This window comes from Rhinopithecus roxellana, chromosome 2, assembly GCF_007565055.1.
Source record: "Rhinopithecus roxellana isolate Shanxi Qingling chromosome 2, ASM756505v1, whole genome shotgun sequence".
In the NCBI taxonomy this organism is placed as follows: Eukaryota; Metazoa; Chordata; class Mammalia; order Primates; family Cercopithecidae; genus Rhinopithecus; species Rhinopithecus roxellana.
Window position 1 is genome coordinate 622028 of NC_044550.1, and position 23217 is coordinate 645244.

A 23217-nucleotide genomic window follows, 5' to 3' on the forward strand; every position below is an offset into this window, starting at 1 on the left:
GTCCCAGCTACTCAGGAGGCTGAAGTGAGAGGATTGCTGGAGCCCAGAGGGTGGAGGTTGCAGTAAGCCAAGATCGTACCACTGCACTCTAGCCTGGGTAACAGAGCGAGACTCTGTCTCAAAAAGAACCAAACAGGTTAAATTGGTATATGTTATTTTATGTATATTTTATAACAATAGAAAAACTGTAAAACCATACTAATTAGAACCTATAATAAACACTCATTACTAATTAACATTCTGACTCACTAACTGGAGCAGATTACCAGAAATTCCAGATCAAGTCCAATTTCTAAGTTAGTAATGAGGTATGGATCTGTGTTTAATGCTTACTAAATAAGCATTCTATTTACAAATTCATTTTTACCTGTTCTAGAATCTAGGTTTCAGAATTATTCAACAATTTTCTACTTACACGTTTCTCACATGTAAGTCACCAAACAAAGGTTTACTGGGCAGAACAAATATAAGAATAAATATAGACTTTTTACTATCACGGAGCTTCTGAATAAGACAAAAATTAGTGGATCCTGTATCTGAGATATTTATTCACGACACCCTAATATATCCTGTGAAATGCCACTATTTAAAAGTTAACATCTTTAGAATTACAATCAGGATAGTTATTAAGGTAGAACATCTACCTAAATTAGGCTGTGAATGACCTGGAACCCTGTAGTCACTAGGATGTAAACTAGAATCTATATTTAGACAATGATTCTAAGGACTGTAATATTACTAGTTCTGGGCAGCTGAATAAGCCTGTATATTAATGAAGTGGAGAAGTAGATATGCTATTAAAAAAAAAAGTTGCTGAGTTTCTGAGAGTTTTTGGAGTGTGAATGTTCTCTCTCTCCCTTCTCATAACTAGAAGGAATGTATTTGATCAGAAGTGATTAACAGGAGAGTTAAAAGCAAAGTCCCTGGATTGCAGGATCATATTTCACGTATCAAAAATTAAAGAGCTTTATGGAATAAGAAGAAGAATAAAATATGAAGCTTTACAAATGTTCCTGTGACTAGCAACAAAGAATCTACTAACACAGACTAGTTTATTTCCAGTAAACGAAGCTGAAGTTATATTTTTCTGATACTGGCATAGTCTGTTCAAAATTTTCCATCTATTGGCAATAATTTGAACTTTATTACTATTTAAAAAATTATTCACCATGTCATACTCCTTCTCTTTCTGCTAATCAACATTTCTGATTACAGATTTTTTAAATGCCCCTTTTAGTTAAAATATAACTTATTTCCAGATTTTAAAATAAGGCTATTTGATTTATAGCAAATTATAGTTTTGTAAAAAGGGCATAGCTGCTTTCTTCAAATTGGGATAAAAACAGGGCTAACATGCCCAAGAACAAGATACAACTTCTCCAACATAAGCTGGCTGAATTTTCAGACTGAAATATGCTTCTACATCCCAGTAATTTCAGACAGTAGTAAACACAAAGGGGGACATGATGATATTAACAGCAAAACTCCACTAACTTACTGAAAGCAATTTGGCCCAAATACAGTGGCGAGATTGTGAACATTCATGCGATTCTGCATATGATGCTTGGCTACTTTTGTCAAGAACTGGCAAAGGTACTTGAGGAGGCAGTAGTGGGTGTCTGGCAGCTCTTTTATTAAGTCTCTTAAGCTACTCTCCTGAACATCATTTCTGCCATCTGGAAAAAAAAAAAAAGAATAAAAATGTTCTCAGGTATATTTCACAGTAACAACAACAAAAGCACATAGGTGTAATACATTCTAACATTTTATTCAGAAAAAAACTCTTGAGACACTGAGATAGGCCTTGCGTATTTGACTTTATGTTAAAGAATTACTAACTTAAGCAAGAAATATAAAAAACCACAAGGTTTATTCAGTGCACAAAACAGGTTTGTGTTTCAATTTAATGTTTTTGTCCCCAAATTAAGACAATGGTTAGGTTTTTGATCCACAGTGGAATCTTCCATTTGATTTTTTTCTTCAAGTTTGTCAAAACCAGAATTCTCTTGAATAAAATATGGTATGAGAGACCTTCAAGGGATACCATGGGGGATGCTAAACTTAGTGATCAGGATACTGTACACAGAGAAAACTGAAGGAAACTTTTAATTCCTAAACAGCTTTTTAATCTTGACAAAGATTATCTCCTTGATTAATCTCTAGTCAGACTTCTCTGAGCTTTTTTTCAACTAAGCCCTGTTCTGGGCATACCCTCAAGAGTCCACTTTTAGTAAGAATACTGCTAAGTCAGTCCAGCCAAAATCCCCACCCTTCATATCTGATAACCCTCCATATCTGACCAAATTACTCATTTCCTACCATCCTCCAAATGATGTCTGATCACCTTAGCCTGTCTTTAGCAAGAAACTTGTTAGGTCTGTTTAGCCATAATCTCTCCTGACCCTTGAGGTTTTTCCTCTTAGTAATTTTCCACCCACTGACTGCTGCTTATCCCAACCCTGCTATATAGTCATGTAATTACAACTTTCCCTTGTATTCCAAGTTGAGCTGAATCTCTCTGCCCCACTGCAAAACCCCAAATGCAGTAGTTCCTCTAGCTATTGTAATAGTCCTGAATAAAGATTGTCTTACTGTTCTTTAACAAGTTTCAGAATGAATAATATCTTTTTTTTTTTTTTTTTTTGAAGGAGTCTCGCTCTTGTCACCCAGGCTGGAGGGCCATGGTGCGATCTCAGCTCACTGCAACCTCTGCCTCCTGCGTTCAAGCAATTCTCTTGTCTCAGCCTCCTGAGTAGCTGGGATTGATTACAGGTGTGCACCACCATGCCCGGCTAATGTTTGTATTTTTAGTAGAGACAGCATTTCGCCACGCTGGCCGGGCTGGGGCCTCCCAAAGTGCTGGGATTACAGGCGTGACCCACTGCACCTGGCCAGAATAACTTTTTCTTTAACAACATCTAACATGTCATATGGTTCAGAATTTGATATATGTTTCTCATACAAAAGACTAATAACCCAGCATACACCCCAAAATGTCTAATGATATATCAAAATTCATAGGCATACATATGAAAAGTTTCTCTCAAGTCTCAAAGATTTGTTTTGCCAATACTCAAATACAGTAAAATTGCTAAGTTTTGTGACTTTAATGCTTTCTCTCAGAAGAAAATAAAAATATTTTATAACAAATACAGTAGTTTAGAGGAATGACTACAATCCATTACCTTAACAGATATCTAAGAGAATAAAATGTAATTCACTTATAATTAATACGCAGTTGTATTGCTTACATAATTCAGCTTTAGCCAGTTAAGTGAAGAAGAAGAAACAGAAGAATGAAGGAAATGAGATACAAAATCAGACAATTCATCAGTGTTACAAAGCACCTGGATAACATAATGCTACACACAGGAAGTGAAAACATATAGCGAATCAGACACAGTGACACAGACAGGCTTCAAAGCACAAGATCAGAATGAAGGCTCAAGTCATTTCTGGGGTGAGGAACCTGGTTCTGCTACCTACTACCTATGTGACCTACGTTGTATTGTTTATAATGACTGTTTTCCACTGCACTATGACCTTAAATAGCAGAGATATACAAGATGCAAAAATAATTAAGTTGGAGTATTAAGAACTAATTGGAGATACCCATTTCTCATGCCTTTATATTATAAAAATAAATAATGAACCAAGAGAAAATGTTCTGTCTTCTTTTTTATAGTGACTAATTCAAAGTAAGTCTATGGGATGTTTTCATGGGTGTTTGCTCTCTGTTTAAAATTGTGGTCTGATTGTCAGCATTTAAAGATACAAGCAACAGCATTACAACAGCCTTGACAATCAGCCTCTGGCTTTCTGGCTCTGAAATGAAACCTCAAACCATAAGGGATGCAATGTGTAAAGACACCAGGTCAAATAAAATGAAGATTCAAAATAGTTATGAATTTATGACAATAACATCTTTGAAAAAGTAGCAGCATTTTCATCATTTTCCAACTTTTGAAATACGATAAACAATTTTTCCAGGAAATAAAATTGCCAAATAATAGGAAGGGAGACAGATGTATTTAGAGTTTCACGTTTAGCAAAATAACATAAAATTGTTTATGGCAGCTGGGCGCAGTGGTTCACGTCTGTAATCCCAGCACTTTGGGAGGCTGAGGTGGGCAGATCACAAGGTCAGGAGTTTGAGACCAGCGTGAACAACATGATGAAACCCTGTCTCTACTAAAAATACAAAAATTAGTGGGGCATGGTGGCGTGCACCTGTAATCCCAGCTACTCACGAAGCTGAGGCAGGAGAATTGCTTGAACCTGGGAAGTGGAGGTTACAGTGAGCCGAGATCGCGCATTGCACTCCAGCCTGGGCTACAGAGTAAGACTCTGCCTCAAAAACAAAAAAAAAAATCATTATGGCCTGAATGGAAGAATCACTAAACATATTCTCAAAAGTCAAAAGTAACTGAAAAAGAAATATCTTATATCTACCTCCTTCCATTTCCACAGCATTTTTGTCTCCTGTGATTGAAGATAGATTCATGGATTCCTGGAATCACCCACTGGGCAAGGATGTGAGTGTCCTCTACATCAGTGGCTTTGACAGCAGCACACCCACATTTATAATTTACCTCTTGAATCCCTGTTCAAATACACTAACAGTAAAGACCTTAATTTATTAGCATGATATTTTGCCTCATCTCTTTTCATACAGATTAATTATGTATCTGCATTTTGTAAAGTGTTTCCAGAAATATCTGGTAAATATTACCATTACTGCCAGCCTGCTGCAACCCTACAAATAAGATTTCCTACATATGAGAATAATAACTGCTCAACACCTTCAGAGGAGGCTTGCAGAAGAATGCCTAGGGTAGCAGCATGGAGGCAGTGGTGGCACAACTGTGCCTATCAGGAAGATGCCTTCTGACGCTTGTGAGAAAGAAAGCTCATAGTAATTGCCAGGGTGTGGTGGCTCATGCCTGTAATTCCAGCACTTTAGGAGGCCAAGGCAGGCGGATTCCTTCAGCTTGGGAGTTCAAGACCAGCCTGGGCAACATGTGAAACCCCATCTCTACAAAAAATGCAAAAATTAGCTAAGTGTGTCCGCACATGCCTGTCGTGCCTCCAACCAGCTACTTGGGAGACTGAAATGGGAGGATCACTTGAGCTTGGGGAAGTCAAAGCTGAAGTGAGCCATGATCACGCCACTGCACTCTAGCCTGGGTGACAGAGACTCTGTCAAAAAAAAAAGTTCCTAATAATTACTTTGCTATGGCTTTATGTTTTGATTTATTGATATCTAAATACAATAAACACTGCCTTACACACTCATGCTCTTGTATTTACATTGATAATTATGATGACTCACTTAAGGTCTCACATGATAAATGAGAGTTCACAATGCTTCTATTTTTGTTTACATGCATCCAAAATGTACATTTGTTGCACACTATGTATGATGTTTATCACACACTTTCTATGTGTCTAATATTCTCTAACACCAGGGAGACAGCATTAAACAACACTGTGATGGTTAATATTGAGTATCAACTTGACTGGATTGAAGGATGCAAAGTATTGTTCCTGGGTGTGTCTGTGAAGGTGTTGCCAAAGGAGATTAACATTTGAGTCAGTGGACTGGGAGGGGCAGACCCACCCTCAGTCTGGGTGGGCATCTAATCAGTTGCCAGTGCGGCTAGAATAAAAGCAAACAGAGGAACACGTAAGGACTAGACTGGCTGAGTCTTCTGCCCTCCATCTCTCTCCATTCTGGATGCTTCCTGCTCTTGAACATCAGACTTCAAGTTCTTCAACTTTTGGACCCTTGGTCTTACACTGGACCCACTCTTGGACCCCTGGATTTTCCAGGAGCTCTCAGGCCTTCTGCCACAGACTGAAGGCTGTGCTGTGGGCTTCCTACTTTTGAGGTTTTGGGAATCAGACTGGCTTACTGGCTCTCAGCTTGTAGATGGGCTATTGCGGGACTTTACCTTGTGATCATGTAAGCCAATACTCCTTAATAAGCCTCCTTCATATATCCATCTATCCTATTAGTTCTGTCCCTTTAGAGAATACTAATGGGGCATATTAGTATATGCCCTGACTAATACAAAAAGCAAACTCCATGCTTGTATGAAACATATTCTAATCGAAGGCAAGAAAATTAAAAGATAAATGTTTAAAATATATACGAAGTGGTAACATACATGCTATGAAGAAATAGCAAGCAGGATAAAGTGGAGTAAAGCAGAGTGATGTCAGGGAAGAAGATGTTATTTCACTCAACATGGTCAGGGAGGCCCCTCTGATACCATGACATTTGAGCAGAGCTGAAATAAATAAAGTGTGTAGTAGGCAAGGAAACATACATGCAAAGGGCCTGAGATGAAGGTCCTGGGGCTGGGGCCAAGTGGTGGTGGGTAGGGAGAGTAGCAGGAGATGAAATGGGGAGACGACGCAAGTGGAAAAGGACAGATCATTACCATCTGATTAAATTTGACTAAAAGCTATGGTCTTTTCTTGTTTTGTTTTGTTTTCTGTGTGAGGGTTTTGAGCTGTGGGGAGACATGATCTGCCTTGAGGGGGTCACCACTCTGGCTGCTCTGCTGAGTCTAGACTGTAGGGCACATTTGAAAGCAGCAAGATTACTTAAGAGGCTACTGTAACCACCCAGAAGGAAAGGGCCCAGGGCCTGAATCAGGCTGATGCTGGCGGGATGGTTAGACATGGGGACAGATTAAGAATGCAATTTAAATTTGTCTTGTGTTGGAAGATGTTTTATTCATTTAATCATTCTGAAAACATTTATTGAGTGACTACTCTGTGCCAGGCACCATTCCAAGCATTTAAGATAAATCCGTAAACAAAATAAACAGAAAATCCCTACCCACATGGAACCTACCATCTAGCAGGTGAGACATTAGGCAATAAATACAGTAACAGGGCTAGGGGAATTGGGAGTACTTGGATCAGGGTGAAGGCTAGTGATTGAGATTATAAATAAGATTGTCAGGAAGGTCTCCTTGAAATGTAGTTGATATCCGCAGCTAAAGTAAAAAAATCTATAAACTGGCAAATACAAGCTCTTTTAGAGTTGGTGGTTGAGTTTTGACCATCTTTTAAACACTCTCCATGCCGTGCATATTAAAAGAGCTCAAGACATTGTTTTAAAGAATGATACACATTTTTAAGACACACAATAAGACAAACTAACAGGAATACAGTACATCTACACTTCAAATATATTTTAAAGAAATGTGGAATAATTTAGTCCATTTACAGAATTTGCTGAGTTGGATGGAATATTACTGTCAGGTAGGAATTAGATTACAGATAGTATCTAAATAGAAAAAAAAGCTACTTTAGTGGTCACAGGGAAAGGACACTCAGCAATAAAATTTCATAGACGAGCCTCAGAAACAGAAGTGAAATGCACCTCTGCAGATGTATTAACATATGTTAACTGCTTTAAACTTGTAGTCATTTTTAGAATTAAATTGGAATAAAAACTAGGATCATGTGTTATAATTCATAAGTTCAAAAATTCTAAGAAAACTTTGCAGATGGAAATAATGGTTCACAACTAAAATAGTCATCATTTTCTTCAACATTAATCTTTTTTCAGGACAAAAACTCTCTCTCACCATTAGTGAAAAGTACCACTTCAAATTATTCAAGTTTTCTTGAAAGTTCTCATTTGTTGTTGGCTACATTTGACCCATTTCTCAAGCTAAAATGCAAACATTCAACTAGCACAGTATATATAGCATACAGAGAAATCTACTCAGCACTTGAAAACTGTACCATAAATACTTTTGTTACAGGTTAAGCAGCAAACATTTAACTATGTGACAAATATTTGCTCTCACTAAAAAAAAAAAAAAAAATTACAATTATAATCAGCAATGTTATTCCTATATCACAAGATATATCACAGGATGGCACCTAATTCTAATCTTGACATATGCCTGGACTTTTCAATGACCATGAAGTTATACTATACTCATAATCCTAGCCTCAAGGAAAGAATAAAGTACTTGACAAAATGTTAATCTCTATCATGATGTATCTCAGAGCCATGAGAAAGTCAACCACTAAAACAACCAAAATATTTAGCCTCATGGTGCCAGATTTATCAAAGTAGTTTCCCCCCTCCCTCTGCCTCATTAAACTTCACAAAAGGTTTTATGAAAACTTGCTAATCTATTAGATATTAATAGTATAATGAGCTGTTGCCGACTTCGCAGATTAAGAGAGGTCATAAACTCAAGAACATGAGCAGCCTCTAGAAACTGAGAAACCAGCAAAGAAACAGAGACTTCAGTCTTACAACTGCATGGAACTGAATTCTGCCAACAACGTGAATGAGTCTGGGAGTAGATTCTCCCCAGAACAGTCATACAGGAGCCTAGACTGTCACCTGGATTTTGGCCTTGTGAGATTTAGAGTAGAGGAACCAGTTGAGCCCACACACTTCTCACCCATAGTACAGTGAGATAATAAATTTGCAATGCATTAAGCCACTAAGTTCGTGGTAATCTGTTATGGTAGCAACAGGAATCTAGTAGCTCCCCATTTGGGGATGACTAGACTGAAATAGAGAGATTGATTAGCCTGTCCACATTCACCCAGGTACCAAATAGCTTAGCTACAATTTAAATCCAAGTGCCCAGGACCTCATAATATACAGTTTGATCAGCATACTCTTACAAAGTTAGCTATTACTGTTATCATTATTACAGAGCAGCTAACACCATGTCTCATGTATGTAAATATTTAAGAAATGTTTCCTGAATCAATCAATAAGCAAATCTGTTGTGTAATGGAGAGGTGGGAATCTTAATTCATTTGTGAGAAACCATAGCTTTGTAGGTTCTCAGGGCTTGTGGAGAAATAAAATTTTAATAGTAGCCTATAAGGCTGTATGGGCACAAAATACAAACTACATAAGAATAAATAAAACATCAATTATATTTCTTTCTAAATATGTATTTACAGAAGAATGAGAAAAATAATCATGAAATGCCAGCTGTACAAAATCAGACTGGGTTTTGCCTCCACATTTCATTCCTCAAGACTGGAATCACTTCTTTGGAGTGATGAGCTTATACAGGCAACAGAATTTCATTTTCCTGTGCAAAATGAGGGGTTATATTCCTTACAAATCTCTTACAACCCCATGACTATGATATGGTTCTCAAAGGTCTCACACGAATTTCTCAAAGGGCAGGCTGATAAAGTGACTAATAAAAATTAATAAATTACTGCCTATTCTTAGAGGCTATTAGTGAAACTACAAATCTTATCATTCTGATTAGATTCTGTAAAATGCAGAGGTATGTTTATTGCCAAATTAGTCAACATTTATACTGATCTCCTGTTCCCAGAGAGAACCTGTATGTTCAAGTAAGAGCAAAGGCCTGCAGGAAGAATAAAGAATTAGGTGATATTTTACACTTCAGTCCTATAACCAAAACAAACTCCTGATAATGCCTAAATAGTATCTCAGCATATTTATTTTGTGAGTATTTATTGGGTACTGAATGCTTGTCAGTGGGGACTGATGGTATACATAAACATATAAAATAGTCTAAATTATAAAGCTGGAACCTCACATCTACAACTAAAGGTTAGACACAAGCATTTAGCAGCTGAAGAACTTATTTCTATGAGAATTTATGTACTGAGGAGACTGGAAAAAACAAACAGCACATAGGACAGAGAGCCTCACACAATGTAAAATGCTAATCTGAAACAATATTGGCAGTGTCTCAGCTAATAAAACTTGGCTTTCTCCATAAATCTAGCACTATATTAAAAGGGCCAAGTACAGTAAATATATAGTTTCAGATGAAATCATACTAATACCAGTTGGTTTTTTTCTAGGCACTACTGGTTAAATGCTCAGCTATAAGTGGCCTGTAAGTGGACTTGGTGTCATATGAGTTAAACCAAGCCCAGAGTTACTTAAGCCTATTTGTATGTCCTCTTACCCCTCCTTTCTCCCTTAAGGGCCTCAAATTGTTTATGGACTCATTGTAAAAGGTTGATTATTTCCATGGGTTCAGTAAAGCAGGTGTTCAAAACACGGCTTGACAGAGTTAGGGCAGAGCTGTAGGTGGCTAGCAAGCTAATCATCTGGCAATTCCTTCAATTAATATTCTTTAACCAAATTTTTAATATTTTTTATGTAGATTGATTTTCTATTAATACAAGTTGTATACTTTTTAAATAACTCATTTGTTGACTATGTCTTCTCTTCTTCCAACATAAAAGCATTACTAAACAAAAAAAGAACTTACTGAGGATTTCACACAGTTCACAATTAATTCCATAATATTCCCAATAGGCCTCTTCTTGGCCTTGGAGCTGCTAGGTATCCTGCTTTTCTTCTTCAAGCCTATAATCTTTCTACAAACTATGTTAGAAAATAGTTACTCAAAATAAAGTTACAATATAACAGCAATTACAGGTAAATACTCAAGATTAATGAAAGCATATATCCACACAAAAACTTATACATAAATGTTCATAACAGCAAAAAAAATGGAAATAAACCAAATTTCCATCAACATATAAGTGGATAAGTAAAATATGGTATATTCATACAATAGAATATTAACCAGCCATAGGAATGCAGTACTGATACATGTGACACCACAGATGAAGCTTGAAACATTATGCTAGATCAAAGAAGCCAGTCACAAAGTACCACATATTGTGATTCCATTTATGAAATGTCCATAGAAGCAAATGTTTATAGAGAGACAGTAGACTGGTCTTTGCCTAAGGATGCGGGTGGTGGGAGGAGGGAGTAATGGGGAGTGACTGCTAACGGGCATAGGGCTTCTTTCTGGTGTCATAAAAATGTTCAAAAGTTAGATAATGGTGATGGTTGCACTTTGTGAATAGATCAAAAACCACTGAATTGTACACTTTAAGAGGGTCAATTTATGGTGGGTAATTTATATACCAATAAAGCTGTTCTAAAGAAATTCTGTTGACTTCAAAATCAAGCATGGGAAAAAAATCAAGCATGGGAGAAGAAAGTCAGAGGAGAACTTTCAGATAAAGATGACAGATCATTTCAGTTAAAGATGAGTGTACCTACTTTCTTCCTAATATCCCACTAAAATGACAATTATTTTTTTCAAGAATAAGCCCTCAAGGATAAAGAGAATAGCCAAAAACATGACAGTAGATGAACGATTTTAACAAATGTACATATGCATGCACACAATCATGTTTCAAGATGAGTTGTTCTTATATGGAATAATTTGCTCAGTCATGGCTTCTCTTTCCAAGCTTGCATAACCTCACCCACTAGTTAATACTATCTCACAGAGTCAAAGGCCATATAAGGAAAATAAAGATGCCTATGTGTATCCAGCAAAGAAAAGATCATCTAGCTATCAGGAACTACAATCTCAGAGGTCATGGGTGGTTATAGATACAAATAAGGTTCTTCCTGTCACATGGATCTGGATGAGAGCAGTTCAATTGGAATACTGTCAAAAGGTATGAAGTCATCTGTGGAAACCTGGGTTTCCTGCCACCACATTTCCAATTTATTCCAGTGGAGGCTTTGTGCTGCTGATTGATTGGTACCTTGAGCAAATATGTAGATGTCAAACCTTTAATTTTGCTCTGGGTTTAAGTCTTTACTAAGAAAAAAAAGAATAGTGTAAATGTTTGGCATTGCTTATAGAAAACCCAAAAGATACATACTGAAAATGGAAAGGTTAAATTTTGTAGTTTAATATAATGATTCTGTTTCTCACAGAAACAGATATTTGTGTAAGTTGAGTAATTTCAAAAGAAAAGAAGCTTTCCAGTAAAAAGAAATTACCCTGGGGAAGGAAATATGTCATATGCTTGTTATGGAGTTCATACTATCCAAGAAATGACACTTCATAACTATGTATTTGGCCAACATTTATTCACTTTAAAATTCGCAAGTCGAAACCACTCAGCTAATCTCAACACAATACAGATGGCATCAAGATAGTGTAGATAAAAGACAGGCTTGACTCCAAGATATCTAGTGAGTTCCTCATATAATGAAGAAAGAGAAAGCCCTAAGGCGTAGGTACAAATTAGCTTGTTAAATTAGATTTATTTACAATTAGTCACTGTGCTGATTAAAATGGCCCTATTAGAGTGGTTTTCTTAAGAAAAACAGTTACTGTCTAAATTATCAAATGCTCATAAGCATTTGATAAAATTCACAGGCACTTAACTCTCACATGTTGTTTGCACAGCTGCTATTATAAAATTCTGTCTCATTTAAAATCAAATATGGGTTGTGGGGGTAAAAAAAAAAAAAAAAAAAGGCAAGGGAGAATTTCCATTTAAAGAGACAGATCGATTATATGTGTTTCTCTAGTCTTTCCAAGGCTCCACTGAAATAACAGTAAAAGAATGCTTAAAAAGTGTAAGCACCCAACGGCAAAAAAAAAAAAAAAAAAAAAAAAAAAAGAACAGCAGAGAAAACAGAAGAGTATTAGATTTTAAAGACATTTGGAAGTGGATGCAAGTGACTGGAAACAGACTGTTTACAAGCCTGTCAGGCTCAGTGAGTCCTCCAACACCGCCTGCATCCAGGCAGGCACGTGCTCAGACAGGAGTGCTAAGGCTTAATCTCCGGGTAATATCAAAGGATTCTTGGATACCTAAGATAGTTAAGGACTAGCATGAGAAACACATTTGAAAATGTGAGATTAGTGAAAAGTCTACTAAGAAATAAGGAGCCAATATTTCCTCACTGATGGGAAGTAAGCATACTACTTCCCACCTCCCCCAAGCCCTGCTCTTGATGAACTCAGTAGATGAAAAGAAAAAGATGTTCACATACTGACATCTGGGCATCCCCAAATGACACAGCTAAATTTCTCATTTTTCTATCTAATCCTTCCAAAGTGAAGTATGCCAAGAGACAAGCCCCTGATCCCATTTACAAAATGTCATCTTCAAATCAAAACAGCTAAGAATCACTTTGTTTAAATAAAGACAAAAAGAATACCTATAAACAGATAATACAGAGAAAAGAAGAAAATTTAAACAAGTACAGCATAACAACAAACCACTGTTAGTATCCTCAGAAAAATAAGACAAGAATGCTCTAAAACAAGAGTATGGTGTTTTGCAAAAGGAATCAAAAGCAAGAATATTTTGGATATTAAAAATAGAAAAGCTAAAATTAAAAAAAAATAGGTTTGGCAGGAAAATAAATGGGGAAATTTCACAGAAAACAGAATTAAAAGACAGTGATAAGTCACTTAAAGAAACTATAATATAGGAAGGATAATATAAGTAAATTTCCAAGACCAAAAGAAAATACTTTCCAATCTGATGGAACTCATGGAATGTTTAACATGATGGGTAGAAAAAAAGACTCCAGGAAATAGTAGGTACAGGAAAAAACATTGGTGATGGAAAACTCAAGATGACATCTACAACCAATACAGGTGGGAGCCGAAAATAAAAAGGGCCCCAAAGAGGAATCACCACAGAAATAAAGAATGGATAAATTACTTACTTTTCTATTAAAGTTAACAGTGGAGTTGTTGGAGCAATTTGGGGAAAAAAAAGACCACATCAAGTTTATAGAAAATTACGTAAGTGGGCTGGGCATGGTGGTGCACACCTGTAATCCCAGCACTTTGGGAGGCTGAGGTGGGCAGATCACTTGAGGTCATGAGTTCAAGACCAGCCTGGTCAACATGTGGAAACCCTGTCTCTACTAAAAATATAAAAATTTGCTAGGTATGTTGGTGCACACCTGTAATCTCAGATACCTAGGAGGCTGAGGCCACAGAATCATGGTTATAGGTGTGCAGGAGGTGGAGGATGCAGTGAGCAGAGGCTGCAGTGATCCCATACCACTGCACTCCAGCCTGAGTGACAGAATGAGTGGGTAAAAAAGAAAAAATATATATATTTATATATGTAAGTAAAAAAAAAAGAAGTATTGTCAGAAAATATCTCACAAACCATATACCCTCTTACATAACTATTCAGTCACACATTAATTATAAATTTAACTAAATTTGTGACATATCAATATTTGAAGAAATTGTTTGGAGTAAGTGGCAAGGCAGCAGAGTGAATTCCATCTATTTATAAGCAGAAGTGATGAGATATCTGAAAGTTAGCAATCAAGATTGAACACTATATTATCAAATGGAAGCAAACACCAAAACAACAGCTAAACCAGTTACAAGTTATTCTGAGAAAGAACTGAGGGCTGCCAAAGGGTATGGTAGGGATCTGCTGGTTTTCTTTTCTTTTCTTATAGAGACAGGGTCTCGCTATGTGGTTCAGGCTGGTCTCAAACTACTGGCCTCAAGCAATCCTGCTACCTTGGCATCCCAAAGTGCTGGAATTACAGTCATAAGCTACCACACCTGGCCAGGGTCTGCTGGTTTTCTTTTCTTTTTTGTAAGATGGAGTCTCACTTTGTTGCCCAGGCTGGAGTGCAGTGGTGAGATCTCAGCTCGTTGCAATCTCTACCTCCCAGATTCAAACAGCTCCCGTGCTTCAGCCTTCCGAGTAGCGGGGATTGCACGTGTGCACCACCAGGCCTGGCTAATTTTGGTATTTTTAGTAGAGATGGGGTCTTGCCATGTCAGCCAGGCTGGTCTCAAACTCCTGGCATCAAGCGATCCACCCACCTCAGCCTCCCAGAGTGCTGGGATTACAGGCGTGAGCCACTGAATCCAGCCCATCATATGTTATCAACTTAGCCAATGATCAGAAAGTTCAAGCACAGTTTCGATTAATTTGGGCAAGGATTTTGAAATCTTCCTCTTCACTCCAAGTTGAATTCATTTCTTTTTTCCCTTTTCCTTCTCCTTTCTAATCATTAGGCAGTAAGTACACTTATTCTTCCATAACTCTTTTGTAAATATTCGAAGAGAAAGGGAAGTTAGAATAAAGGGTAAAGAGACCAATTTTAAGCTTAAAAGTAGAAAAAATGAGGAGACTCACACTAAAATGACTTGTCTTTTTATAACCAAGAAAGCAATGAACAGGAGTGAAGGCTGAGGATGAGTTGGGACATAAGCATGGGGAAGGGAGATTACATGAAAAATATGAATGCCCATGTTCCATCCCCCTAATGATTTTATTGGCCTGCAAATGGGACTTGATCTCTGAAAGTTTTCTAAGTTTTCTAGAAAATTCTTTTTATTTTAGGTTCGGGGTACATGTGAAGGTTTGTTACATAGGTAAACTCATGCCATGGTTTTTTTTTGGTACAGATTATTTAATCACCCAGATATTAAGCCCAGTACCCCACTGTTATCTTTCCTGTTCCTCTCCCTCCACTGACCCTCTATCCTCAAGTAGACCCAGTGTCTGTTGCTTACTTCTTTGTGTTCATAAGTTCTTATCACTTAGCTCCCACTTATAAGTGAGAACATGCAGTATTTGGTTTTCTATGTTAGTTTGCTAAGGATAATAGCCTCTAGCTCCATCCATGTTCCCATGAAAGACATGATCTCATTCTTTTTTATGGCTGCATAATATTCCATGGTATATATGTATAATATTTTCTTCATCCAATCTGTCATTGATGGCATTTAGGTTGATTCCATGTCTTTGCTATTGTGAATAGTGCTGCAATGAAAATTCACATGCATGTGTCTCTATGGTAAAATGATTTCTATTGCTCTGGGTATATACCCACTAATGAGATTTGCTGGGTTGAACGGTAGTTCTGTCTTTAGGTCTTTGAGGAATTGCCATACTACTTTCCACAACAGTTGAACAAATTTACACTCCCACCAACAGTGTATAAGGATTCCCTTTTTTCTACAACCTCATCAGTATCTGTTAATTTTTGACTTCTTAGTAATAGCCATTCTGACTGGTGTGAGATGATATCTCATTGTGGTTCTGATTTGTATTTCTCTAATGATCAGTGATGTTGAGCTTTTTTCACATGCTTGTTGGCTGCATGTACGTCTTCTTTTGAGAAGTGTCTGTTCATGTCCTTTGCCCACTTTTTAATGGGGTTGTTTTTCTTTTGTAAATTTGTTTAGGTTCCTTATAGATGCTGGATATTAAACCTTTGTCAGATGCATAGTTTGCAAATATTTTCTCCTATTCTATAGGCTGTCTGTTTACTCTGTTGATAGTTTCTTTTGCTGTGCAGAAGCTCTTGAGTTTAATTAGATCCCAGTTGTCAATTTTTGCTTTTGTTGCAACTGTTTTTGGTGTCTTTGTCATGAAACCTTTGCCCTTTCCTACATCCAGATGGTATTGCCTAGGTTGTCTTCCAGGGTTTTTATAGTTTTGGGTTTTACAGTTAAGTCTGTAATCCATCTTGAGCTGAATTTTGTATACGATGTAAAGAAGGGGTCCAGCTTCAGTCTTCTGAATATGGCTAGCCAGTTATCCCAGCATCATTTATTGAACAGGGAGTCTCTTCCCCATTGCTTGTTTTTGTCAGCTTTGTTGAAGATCATATGGTCGTAGCTGTGCAGCCTTATTTCTGGGCTCTCTATTCTGTTCCATTGGTCTATGTGCTTTCCAAGGCAATTCTAATAAGCTGTCACAGTTGAGAAGCACTGGCTTAGCACTTACTAAATATTTAGTATATGACTGGCATTATTCTAAGTTATTTAGTAATATCTTTCAATATCCACAACCACCTCAGGAAGTAGACACTACTGCTAGTGAGAGAGGAGAATTCCCTGCACCCCTCTGTGGGACTTGCAACAGGAGTGTGGCTTGCTTACTCAAATCCCTTGTGGGAGGAGGAGCATACAGGTGCTGGGGCCAGAGCGAGCACTTTTGGGCTCCACCCCCAAGGTAGCGTCTAGGAGTGTGTCACAATTAATGGTCCTTTAGCAGTTGCCATCCATAGACGTCTAAGTGTTAACCAGCTCAGTGGAGAGTCAGTGTGACAGCCTTTTACACCCTGCCCTCTTGGTACCCCAGTCCTTGTCTGGCATCCAGGAAGAGTCAGGTCACATGGACTTGAAGGACGGTGAATGCGGATTTTTTATTAAGCAGTGGAAGTGGTTCTCAGCGGAAGGAGAGCTAGACAGGGGGTGGTGCAGGTAATCTTTCCCTGAAACTCTGCTGTCTCCAGCTGGGCTCCTCTCCGAAGTTAAGCTGCGTCTATCTATAGTCTCAGACACTCAGTTGCTTCTTCTCCTCTTGACATTCAGCTACTTGTCCCACTGCCAGCTGAGGTCTGGGGTTTATACGGGCACAGGATAGCGGGGCAGGACAGACCAGAAAGCAACATTCATGCACAAAAACAGGAATGTCTGTTCTAATTTAGGGCCATGGGTCCAGGCTTGAGGGTGGAGCCCTCACCAGGGACCCCGCTCTCCTGCCTCCTGCCCGTATCATTATCTCCATTTAACCGGGAAACTAAGTGTGGTGATTTTAAAATGCCCACAAAGTTGGACACATTTCCCTTAAAAAGATGGAGGCTAATTTCCATCCCCTTGAATACAGACAAGATTAATGACTTGCCCCTAACAAACAGGGCAAAGTGATTCTATCTGACTTATAGAGCTAAAAAGATAGCTTCCATCTCTCTTGAACTGCACGCTGTAGGAGAAGCCAGCTACCATGTTAAGATAACATTCAAGCAGCCAGCTGGAGAAGCCCACAGAAAAAGGCCTCACCATGACCCAGCATTAAATTGTCGTCCATGTGAGTAAGCCACCTTGGAAAAAGATTCTCGAACCCCAGTCTAGCTTTCACATACCTGTAGCCCCTGCCAACCTCTTCACCACAATTTCCCGAGAGCTTGAACCAGAACTGCCCAGGAAAACCACACTTGAGTTCTTGACCCACAGAAACTGTGAGAGAAGATACATGGTTACTGATTTAAGCCACTAAATTTTGGAGTCATTGTTACACAGAAATACATTAACAGATACACTAGGGCATAAAAAGGTTAAGTAACTTGGCCCTACTAAGATGGAGAGCAAATGGCAAACCGAGATTTGAAATCTATCGGAATGGAGTCAGAACCTATGCTCTAAGGCACATGCTATAAGTACTTTCTTCAAAATGGAGATTACACTGCCAATATCATATTAGAGCTGGTGCTAAGATTAAAAGAGATTATATAAGTAAAATATCTGCTAGATATTAAACTAAGCAGTAAGTAGTCACCTAGTGGCACCCATTACTATCATCACTCAAACAAGTATATTCTCAAAAAGGATCAATATTAAACACAAAAAACATATAAAAATTATTTGTACAAATAAAAAATACACACCTCAGTATCATTTTTTCCACAGTATGTCATTTATTTTAAACTTTTTCCTTACTTCTAAACTCACTAGACATTCAGGATTTCCAAGACAGAAACAAATCAATGCTATAATAATTTATATCCCAGAGACTATCTAATTAACATCCCACGGCAGGCATTTTTACTGTTTTTCACTCAAACATTTATCAAATTTGATAAATTTTAAAAAGCACAGTGTTATGCACCAAATTTTGTCCAAAATTCACAGATTGATACCCTAATTCCCAATGTGACCATAGTGGAAGACGGCGCCTTTAAGGAGGTAATGAAGGTTAAATGAGGCCACAAGGGTTGGCTCCTGATCAAATAGGGTTGGTGTCCTTATAAGATGACAAAGAGATATCAGGAGTACTTCAGCACAGACAAAAGGCTATGTGAGGGCACAGCAAGACGGTGACAACATCTGCAAGGAAAGAAAAGAGCCCTCACCAGAAACTACTGCCAGCACCTTGATCTTGGACTTCCAGCCACCAGAACTGTGAGAAAATAAGTTTCTGTTGTTTTAGCCAGCCAGTCTGTATTATTCTGTTATGGTGGCCCTAGCTGATTAATACATGCAGTATAAAATAAAAAGGCCGGGCTTTGGAGTCAGGCAGATCTCAACTCTGCACAATCTACCTGCTTGTTCTTTGGCAAGTAACTTGCCCTCACTGAGCTGAGCTTCACTTTATCTATGAAATATTTGTAGGAATAGCTGTAATGGAGATAAAAACACAAACACAAGGAAAGCACCTAGGCAAAATCTTGACCCAAAACAGGCACTTAAATTGTGATTAAAGAAATATATAAAATTAGCTCATTATCTATTTATATCTACAATATTGTCCAAACATAATTGATGCTCAGAATTATAAACACTGACGAGTCTACAAAGATGACTATGAAATGCACATCTTCAGTCCTAATCTCTCTCATAAGCACTGACCTTCATTTTACTCATCCATTTAAAATGAACTCCTCATCATGGCCCCCAAATAATCTTCCTTTGTTAACTTCCATTATGTTTATTAAAGGATCAATTGTTAAGATGTCACATCAGAATCTTTCCCCTTTCTTCCAAAACACACACACACACACACACACACACACTAGATCTCTGAGAGAGATATTTAATAAAGTCTCTATCACGAAATCATCAGATCCTACTGTGAAATTAAATTAAGTAATTCAAACTAAAAGCTGTTGGAACTTTGTATTATCTGAGCCTTAAGAGGAATGAGAATATGTGCCCTGAGTCACGTAGCATGCAGTTGCAACTTCTGCTTCTCTGATTATAGATTAACTTTCCTCTGTATTCATGTACTGCAGATGATTAGGAAAGACCCGAAGGTACCAGAGATAAGACTCCCCTCAACACCATTACCTCTCCTTATGGAATGTTAAAGCAGTCTTCCTTGGGCTGTAGCAAGCTATAACCAATCAAACTGCTATAATGTATGTGCTATGAGCTATGCAAGGTTAGAGATAACCAGGTCCACACATGTCTGTTTCTTTCCACAATGCCAGGCTTTTATTAATGTTATTCCAATCACAAAAGCCATGAGCTACATGGAATTCCCAAGAAGGTAATTTTCCTTAGTACTTCCTGTTCATTCGGTAGTCAGAGCTGTGGGGACACAGGCTCAAGCCACTCCACAACTCAGTCAATATTGCAAACCATATATAATAGTAAACTTAAGCAATATATAAATAATGTTAAACATTCCACAACAAAGTAACATTTAACATCAAGAGGAAGAAGAAATAGGAGAAAGGGTTGACAAACCAGTCCAGGGAGAGTGAAGAAGACCAAAGGAGTCCTAGTCTGGGTTAAGCGGTCTGCTGGTCTTGCAAGGAAGAGTCTTTTAGGTGGCAGAACCTTTGGCAACAGATGCCAAGCTCTTAATCATGAGTGACTACAAGACAGTGTCAGTTAAGATGGCCGTTTTGAACTGCTGAAGACCTAATCTTTTATAGTCACAGAGTCCTCTGGTGAGAACTGGTAGGAACTGGTGCTTGTTTGTGTCCATATCTGGTTGGACGCAATCTTTATTTTTTATTTGTTTATTAAACAAAGGATCTTATCCTTGTCGGCAATGTGTCCTGTGAAATATAAAATAGTCTTTTTCTAAGATGGAGAGAGTTATGCCAGGGGTCCTCTATATAGTATGTACTGACCTTGTATGGAAAAATTTGTAACCCTGATAAACTACTCTGCCTTTGTCTATATAAGTAAAACCTTAACCTCTCTACTTTGAAGCTCTGTCCCCATTCCTTTGGAGTCTGTGTTTCCCAACTGGTTCTCCTCAGGCTTTGTACCAAATAAACTCTAAACTTAATCATATTTTCTGAATTTCATCATTTAAGGTTGACACTAACAAGTATAACAGACAGGACCTTAGCCTTTGGGCTAAGTCCCAAATTCGCCTGGAGGCAGGGAAAGGGCATTAGGCAGTCACAGAAAGTTCCTAGAAAGTTGAAGACAGTCTCTTCCTTTCAGGACAAAAGATCAGGTCTGAGGAGCTGAAGCATTTTAAAATATAAAGGTGCTACCCAGTGTACAGACAGAAAATAAAAGATTTGAATAACTGAAGACAAAGAACAGTAGTTGCCTCTGGCCTTACCTAAACACAAAGTTTGCAGGGATCTCTCCCTGATGCTACTACAGCCTCACCTCACGAATTTCCTCCTGATTATTAGTATGTATTCACAATCATCTGATAAACTGGCCCTCTGCCATCATGTGGTTCTGTGGACCCCATCAAAGGTAGAGACACCAGGGTCAGGCCACCAGAGTACCCCTTCCTAACACACTTTCTCAGGTCATCTCAATCTTTTTTTTTTTTTTTCCCTGAGACGGAGTCTCACTCTGTTGCCCAGGCTGGAGTGTAGTGGCGCGATCTCGGCTCACTGCAACCTCCACCTCCTGGTTCAAGCGATTCTCCTGCCTCAGCCTCCTGAGTAGCTGGGATTACAGACACCTGCCACCACGCCCAGCTAATTTTTGTATTTTTAGTAGAGACAGAGTTTCCCCATGTTGGCCAGGCTGGCCTCAAACTCCTGACTTCAGGTGATCCTCCCATTTTGGCCTCCCAAAATGCTGGGATTACAGGTATGAGCCACCATGCCTGGCCATCCTCATTACCTTAATAATTACCAGCTACGATGTTCTGTTCATGTTTTCTGTCTGTCTCTGGTAACCTTCCTTTAAAATCCCATGATGAGTTTCTTTTTGGAATGATGACAAAGAAAGTATAGGCACTGGATAGTGGTGATGGTTGCACAACAGAGATTATACTTGATGTCACTAAATTGTATTTAAAAATGGTTAAAATGGTAAATGCTATGTTATGTATATATTTACAACAATTCTAAAAATTTCCATTGCCAACTATTTATCAGATACAGATGGTTGTAGGACTATGACCTACATTTCTGTTAGTCTTCTAGACGTTCTCCCTGTATTTAGCAACTTCCTATCTAACCATCTTACACAGCACTGCCTAACATACTGCTTCTATTATGTGAGATCTTTCTTAAACATTTTATATTTATATATAAATATTAATTTCTTAACACTAACATCAAGACCCTATACCTAACCTCAACCTACTTTTTCAATTGTATCTTTTGCTAATCTCTTCTAGCTACAGATAGCTCTGTCAGATAATTGTGTCTTAGAGTGTTTTTGCTCATGACCTTAACTCACTTAAAAGATTTTCCTCTCCATCCAAGTTAATGTTGTCTCCAATCTTATTTTTCCCACAAAGTGTTTTCTGACCACCATAATCCAGGCTGGTTTTCTTCCCTCCCTTTTAGTTACCACTGACTGGATGTTTTATTGTTCACTTAAAGCACTATTGTAGAATATATACAACATATCTTCTACTTTCTCAATTAAATCACACACTCTTTAAAATTAAGATGTTTAATTTTTCATTCCTTTGTATTACCCAGTATCTATTTAGAAGTTACTAAAAAAAACCCGATGTACTGATCTAATTCCAAGTCATCAAATAACAATAAAAATACTCAACTATGATCTAGAACTACTTACATTTATACTAGAGAATAATTTTCCATAAGAAACAGTCAATTAAAAATATTTCTAGTTAATCCTAAATTAAATGAATCCTCTTCTGCAATCTTTTCATGGCTTACAATTCACACCTATTTCCAAAACACACCTGAGATGACAAAAATAAAAAGTATATACACTACTGCCCTATCAATACAAGGACAAAAGATAAAAAGGCATGGAATATACAAAGCTGAGATAATCATACTAGAAACCTTGATTAAGGAAGATGAGTTGCAGCAGTCAGAGAGAACCCTAACATGGCAATAGGAAAGGATGATCACTGACGGTCCCTTCGAGTGTGTCTCTTAAATATGAATCACCTAAACCTCTGAGAGGGGTTGTCAGGCCTCTGAAAGAAGCAAAAGGTTCTGGAAGAAATCAAATAGAGATAGAAGTCTTTGATAAAAATCTGTCATGCAGGTATACTAATTTGTTAACTAAAACCCATATGATCTCAGAGCTTCAGACACCAAACACATCCAAAGTGGACAATTTGTTATAGAAATGAATGAATTTAAACAGTTTTCTCCCATAGAGGGCCACTGTTCATCTACAAGATGTTAAGTGTCAGGGATGCTTACAGACATCCAGACTGTCCTCACTGGCAGTTTGGTTTAGCCTAAATGTCTGAAAAAATACTTACGGCTCCAGAACTCCATCCTATAAAGCATGGAAGAGAGGACTTTGATCTGAAAAATTTTAAGCACATTCCACTACGAAATCACTTGCTCTTTACACAGGATATAATTCAAAGGCCTACAACAACATTAAAAAAAGAAATGTAGGATTGAGTTGTGACAGAATACCAAGAAAACAATTTAATCTGTTATTACGAGGATGGATTTATGAAAGCAGCATAGTCATCCCTGAGGAAATTACATCAAAACAACTTTATCATATATTAATG

At 37.8% G+C, this 23217-nt stretch overlaps 1 protein-coding gene across 8 annotated transcripts in view; it reads right to left on the reverse strand.

The window, feature by feature from the left end:
- Nucleotides 1–23217, reverse strand: part of FAM13A (family with sequence similarity 13 member A) — a 405569-nt gene that overhangs the window by 267352 nt on the left and 115000 nt on the right. For 5 of the 8 annotated variants that reach the window (XM_030914589.1, XM_030914582.1, XM_030914592.1 and 2 more), the window contains one exon: nt 1499–1676. The exons of the other annotated variants lie outside the window; for them this stretch is intronic. In XM_030914589.1, coding sequence (XP_030770449.1) covers nt 1499–1676 — 178 coding nt within the window. The remainder of the gene's footprint in view (nt 1–1498; nt 1677–23217) is intronic. 8 annotated transcript variants of the gene reach the window in all.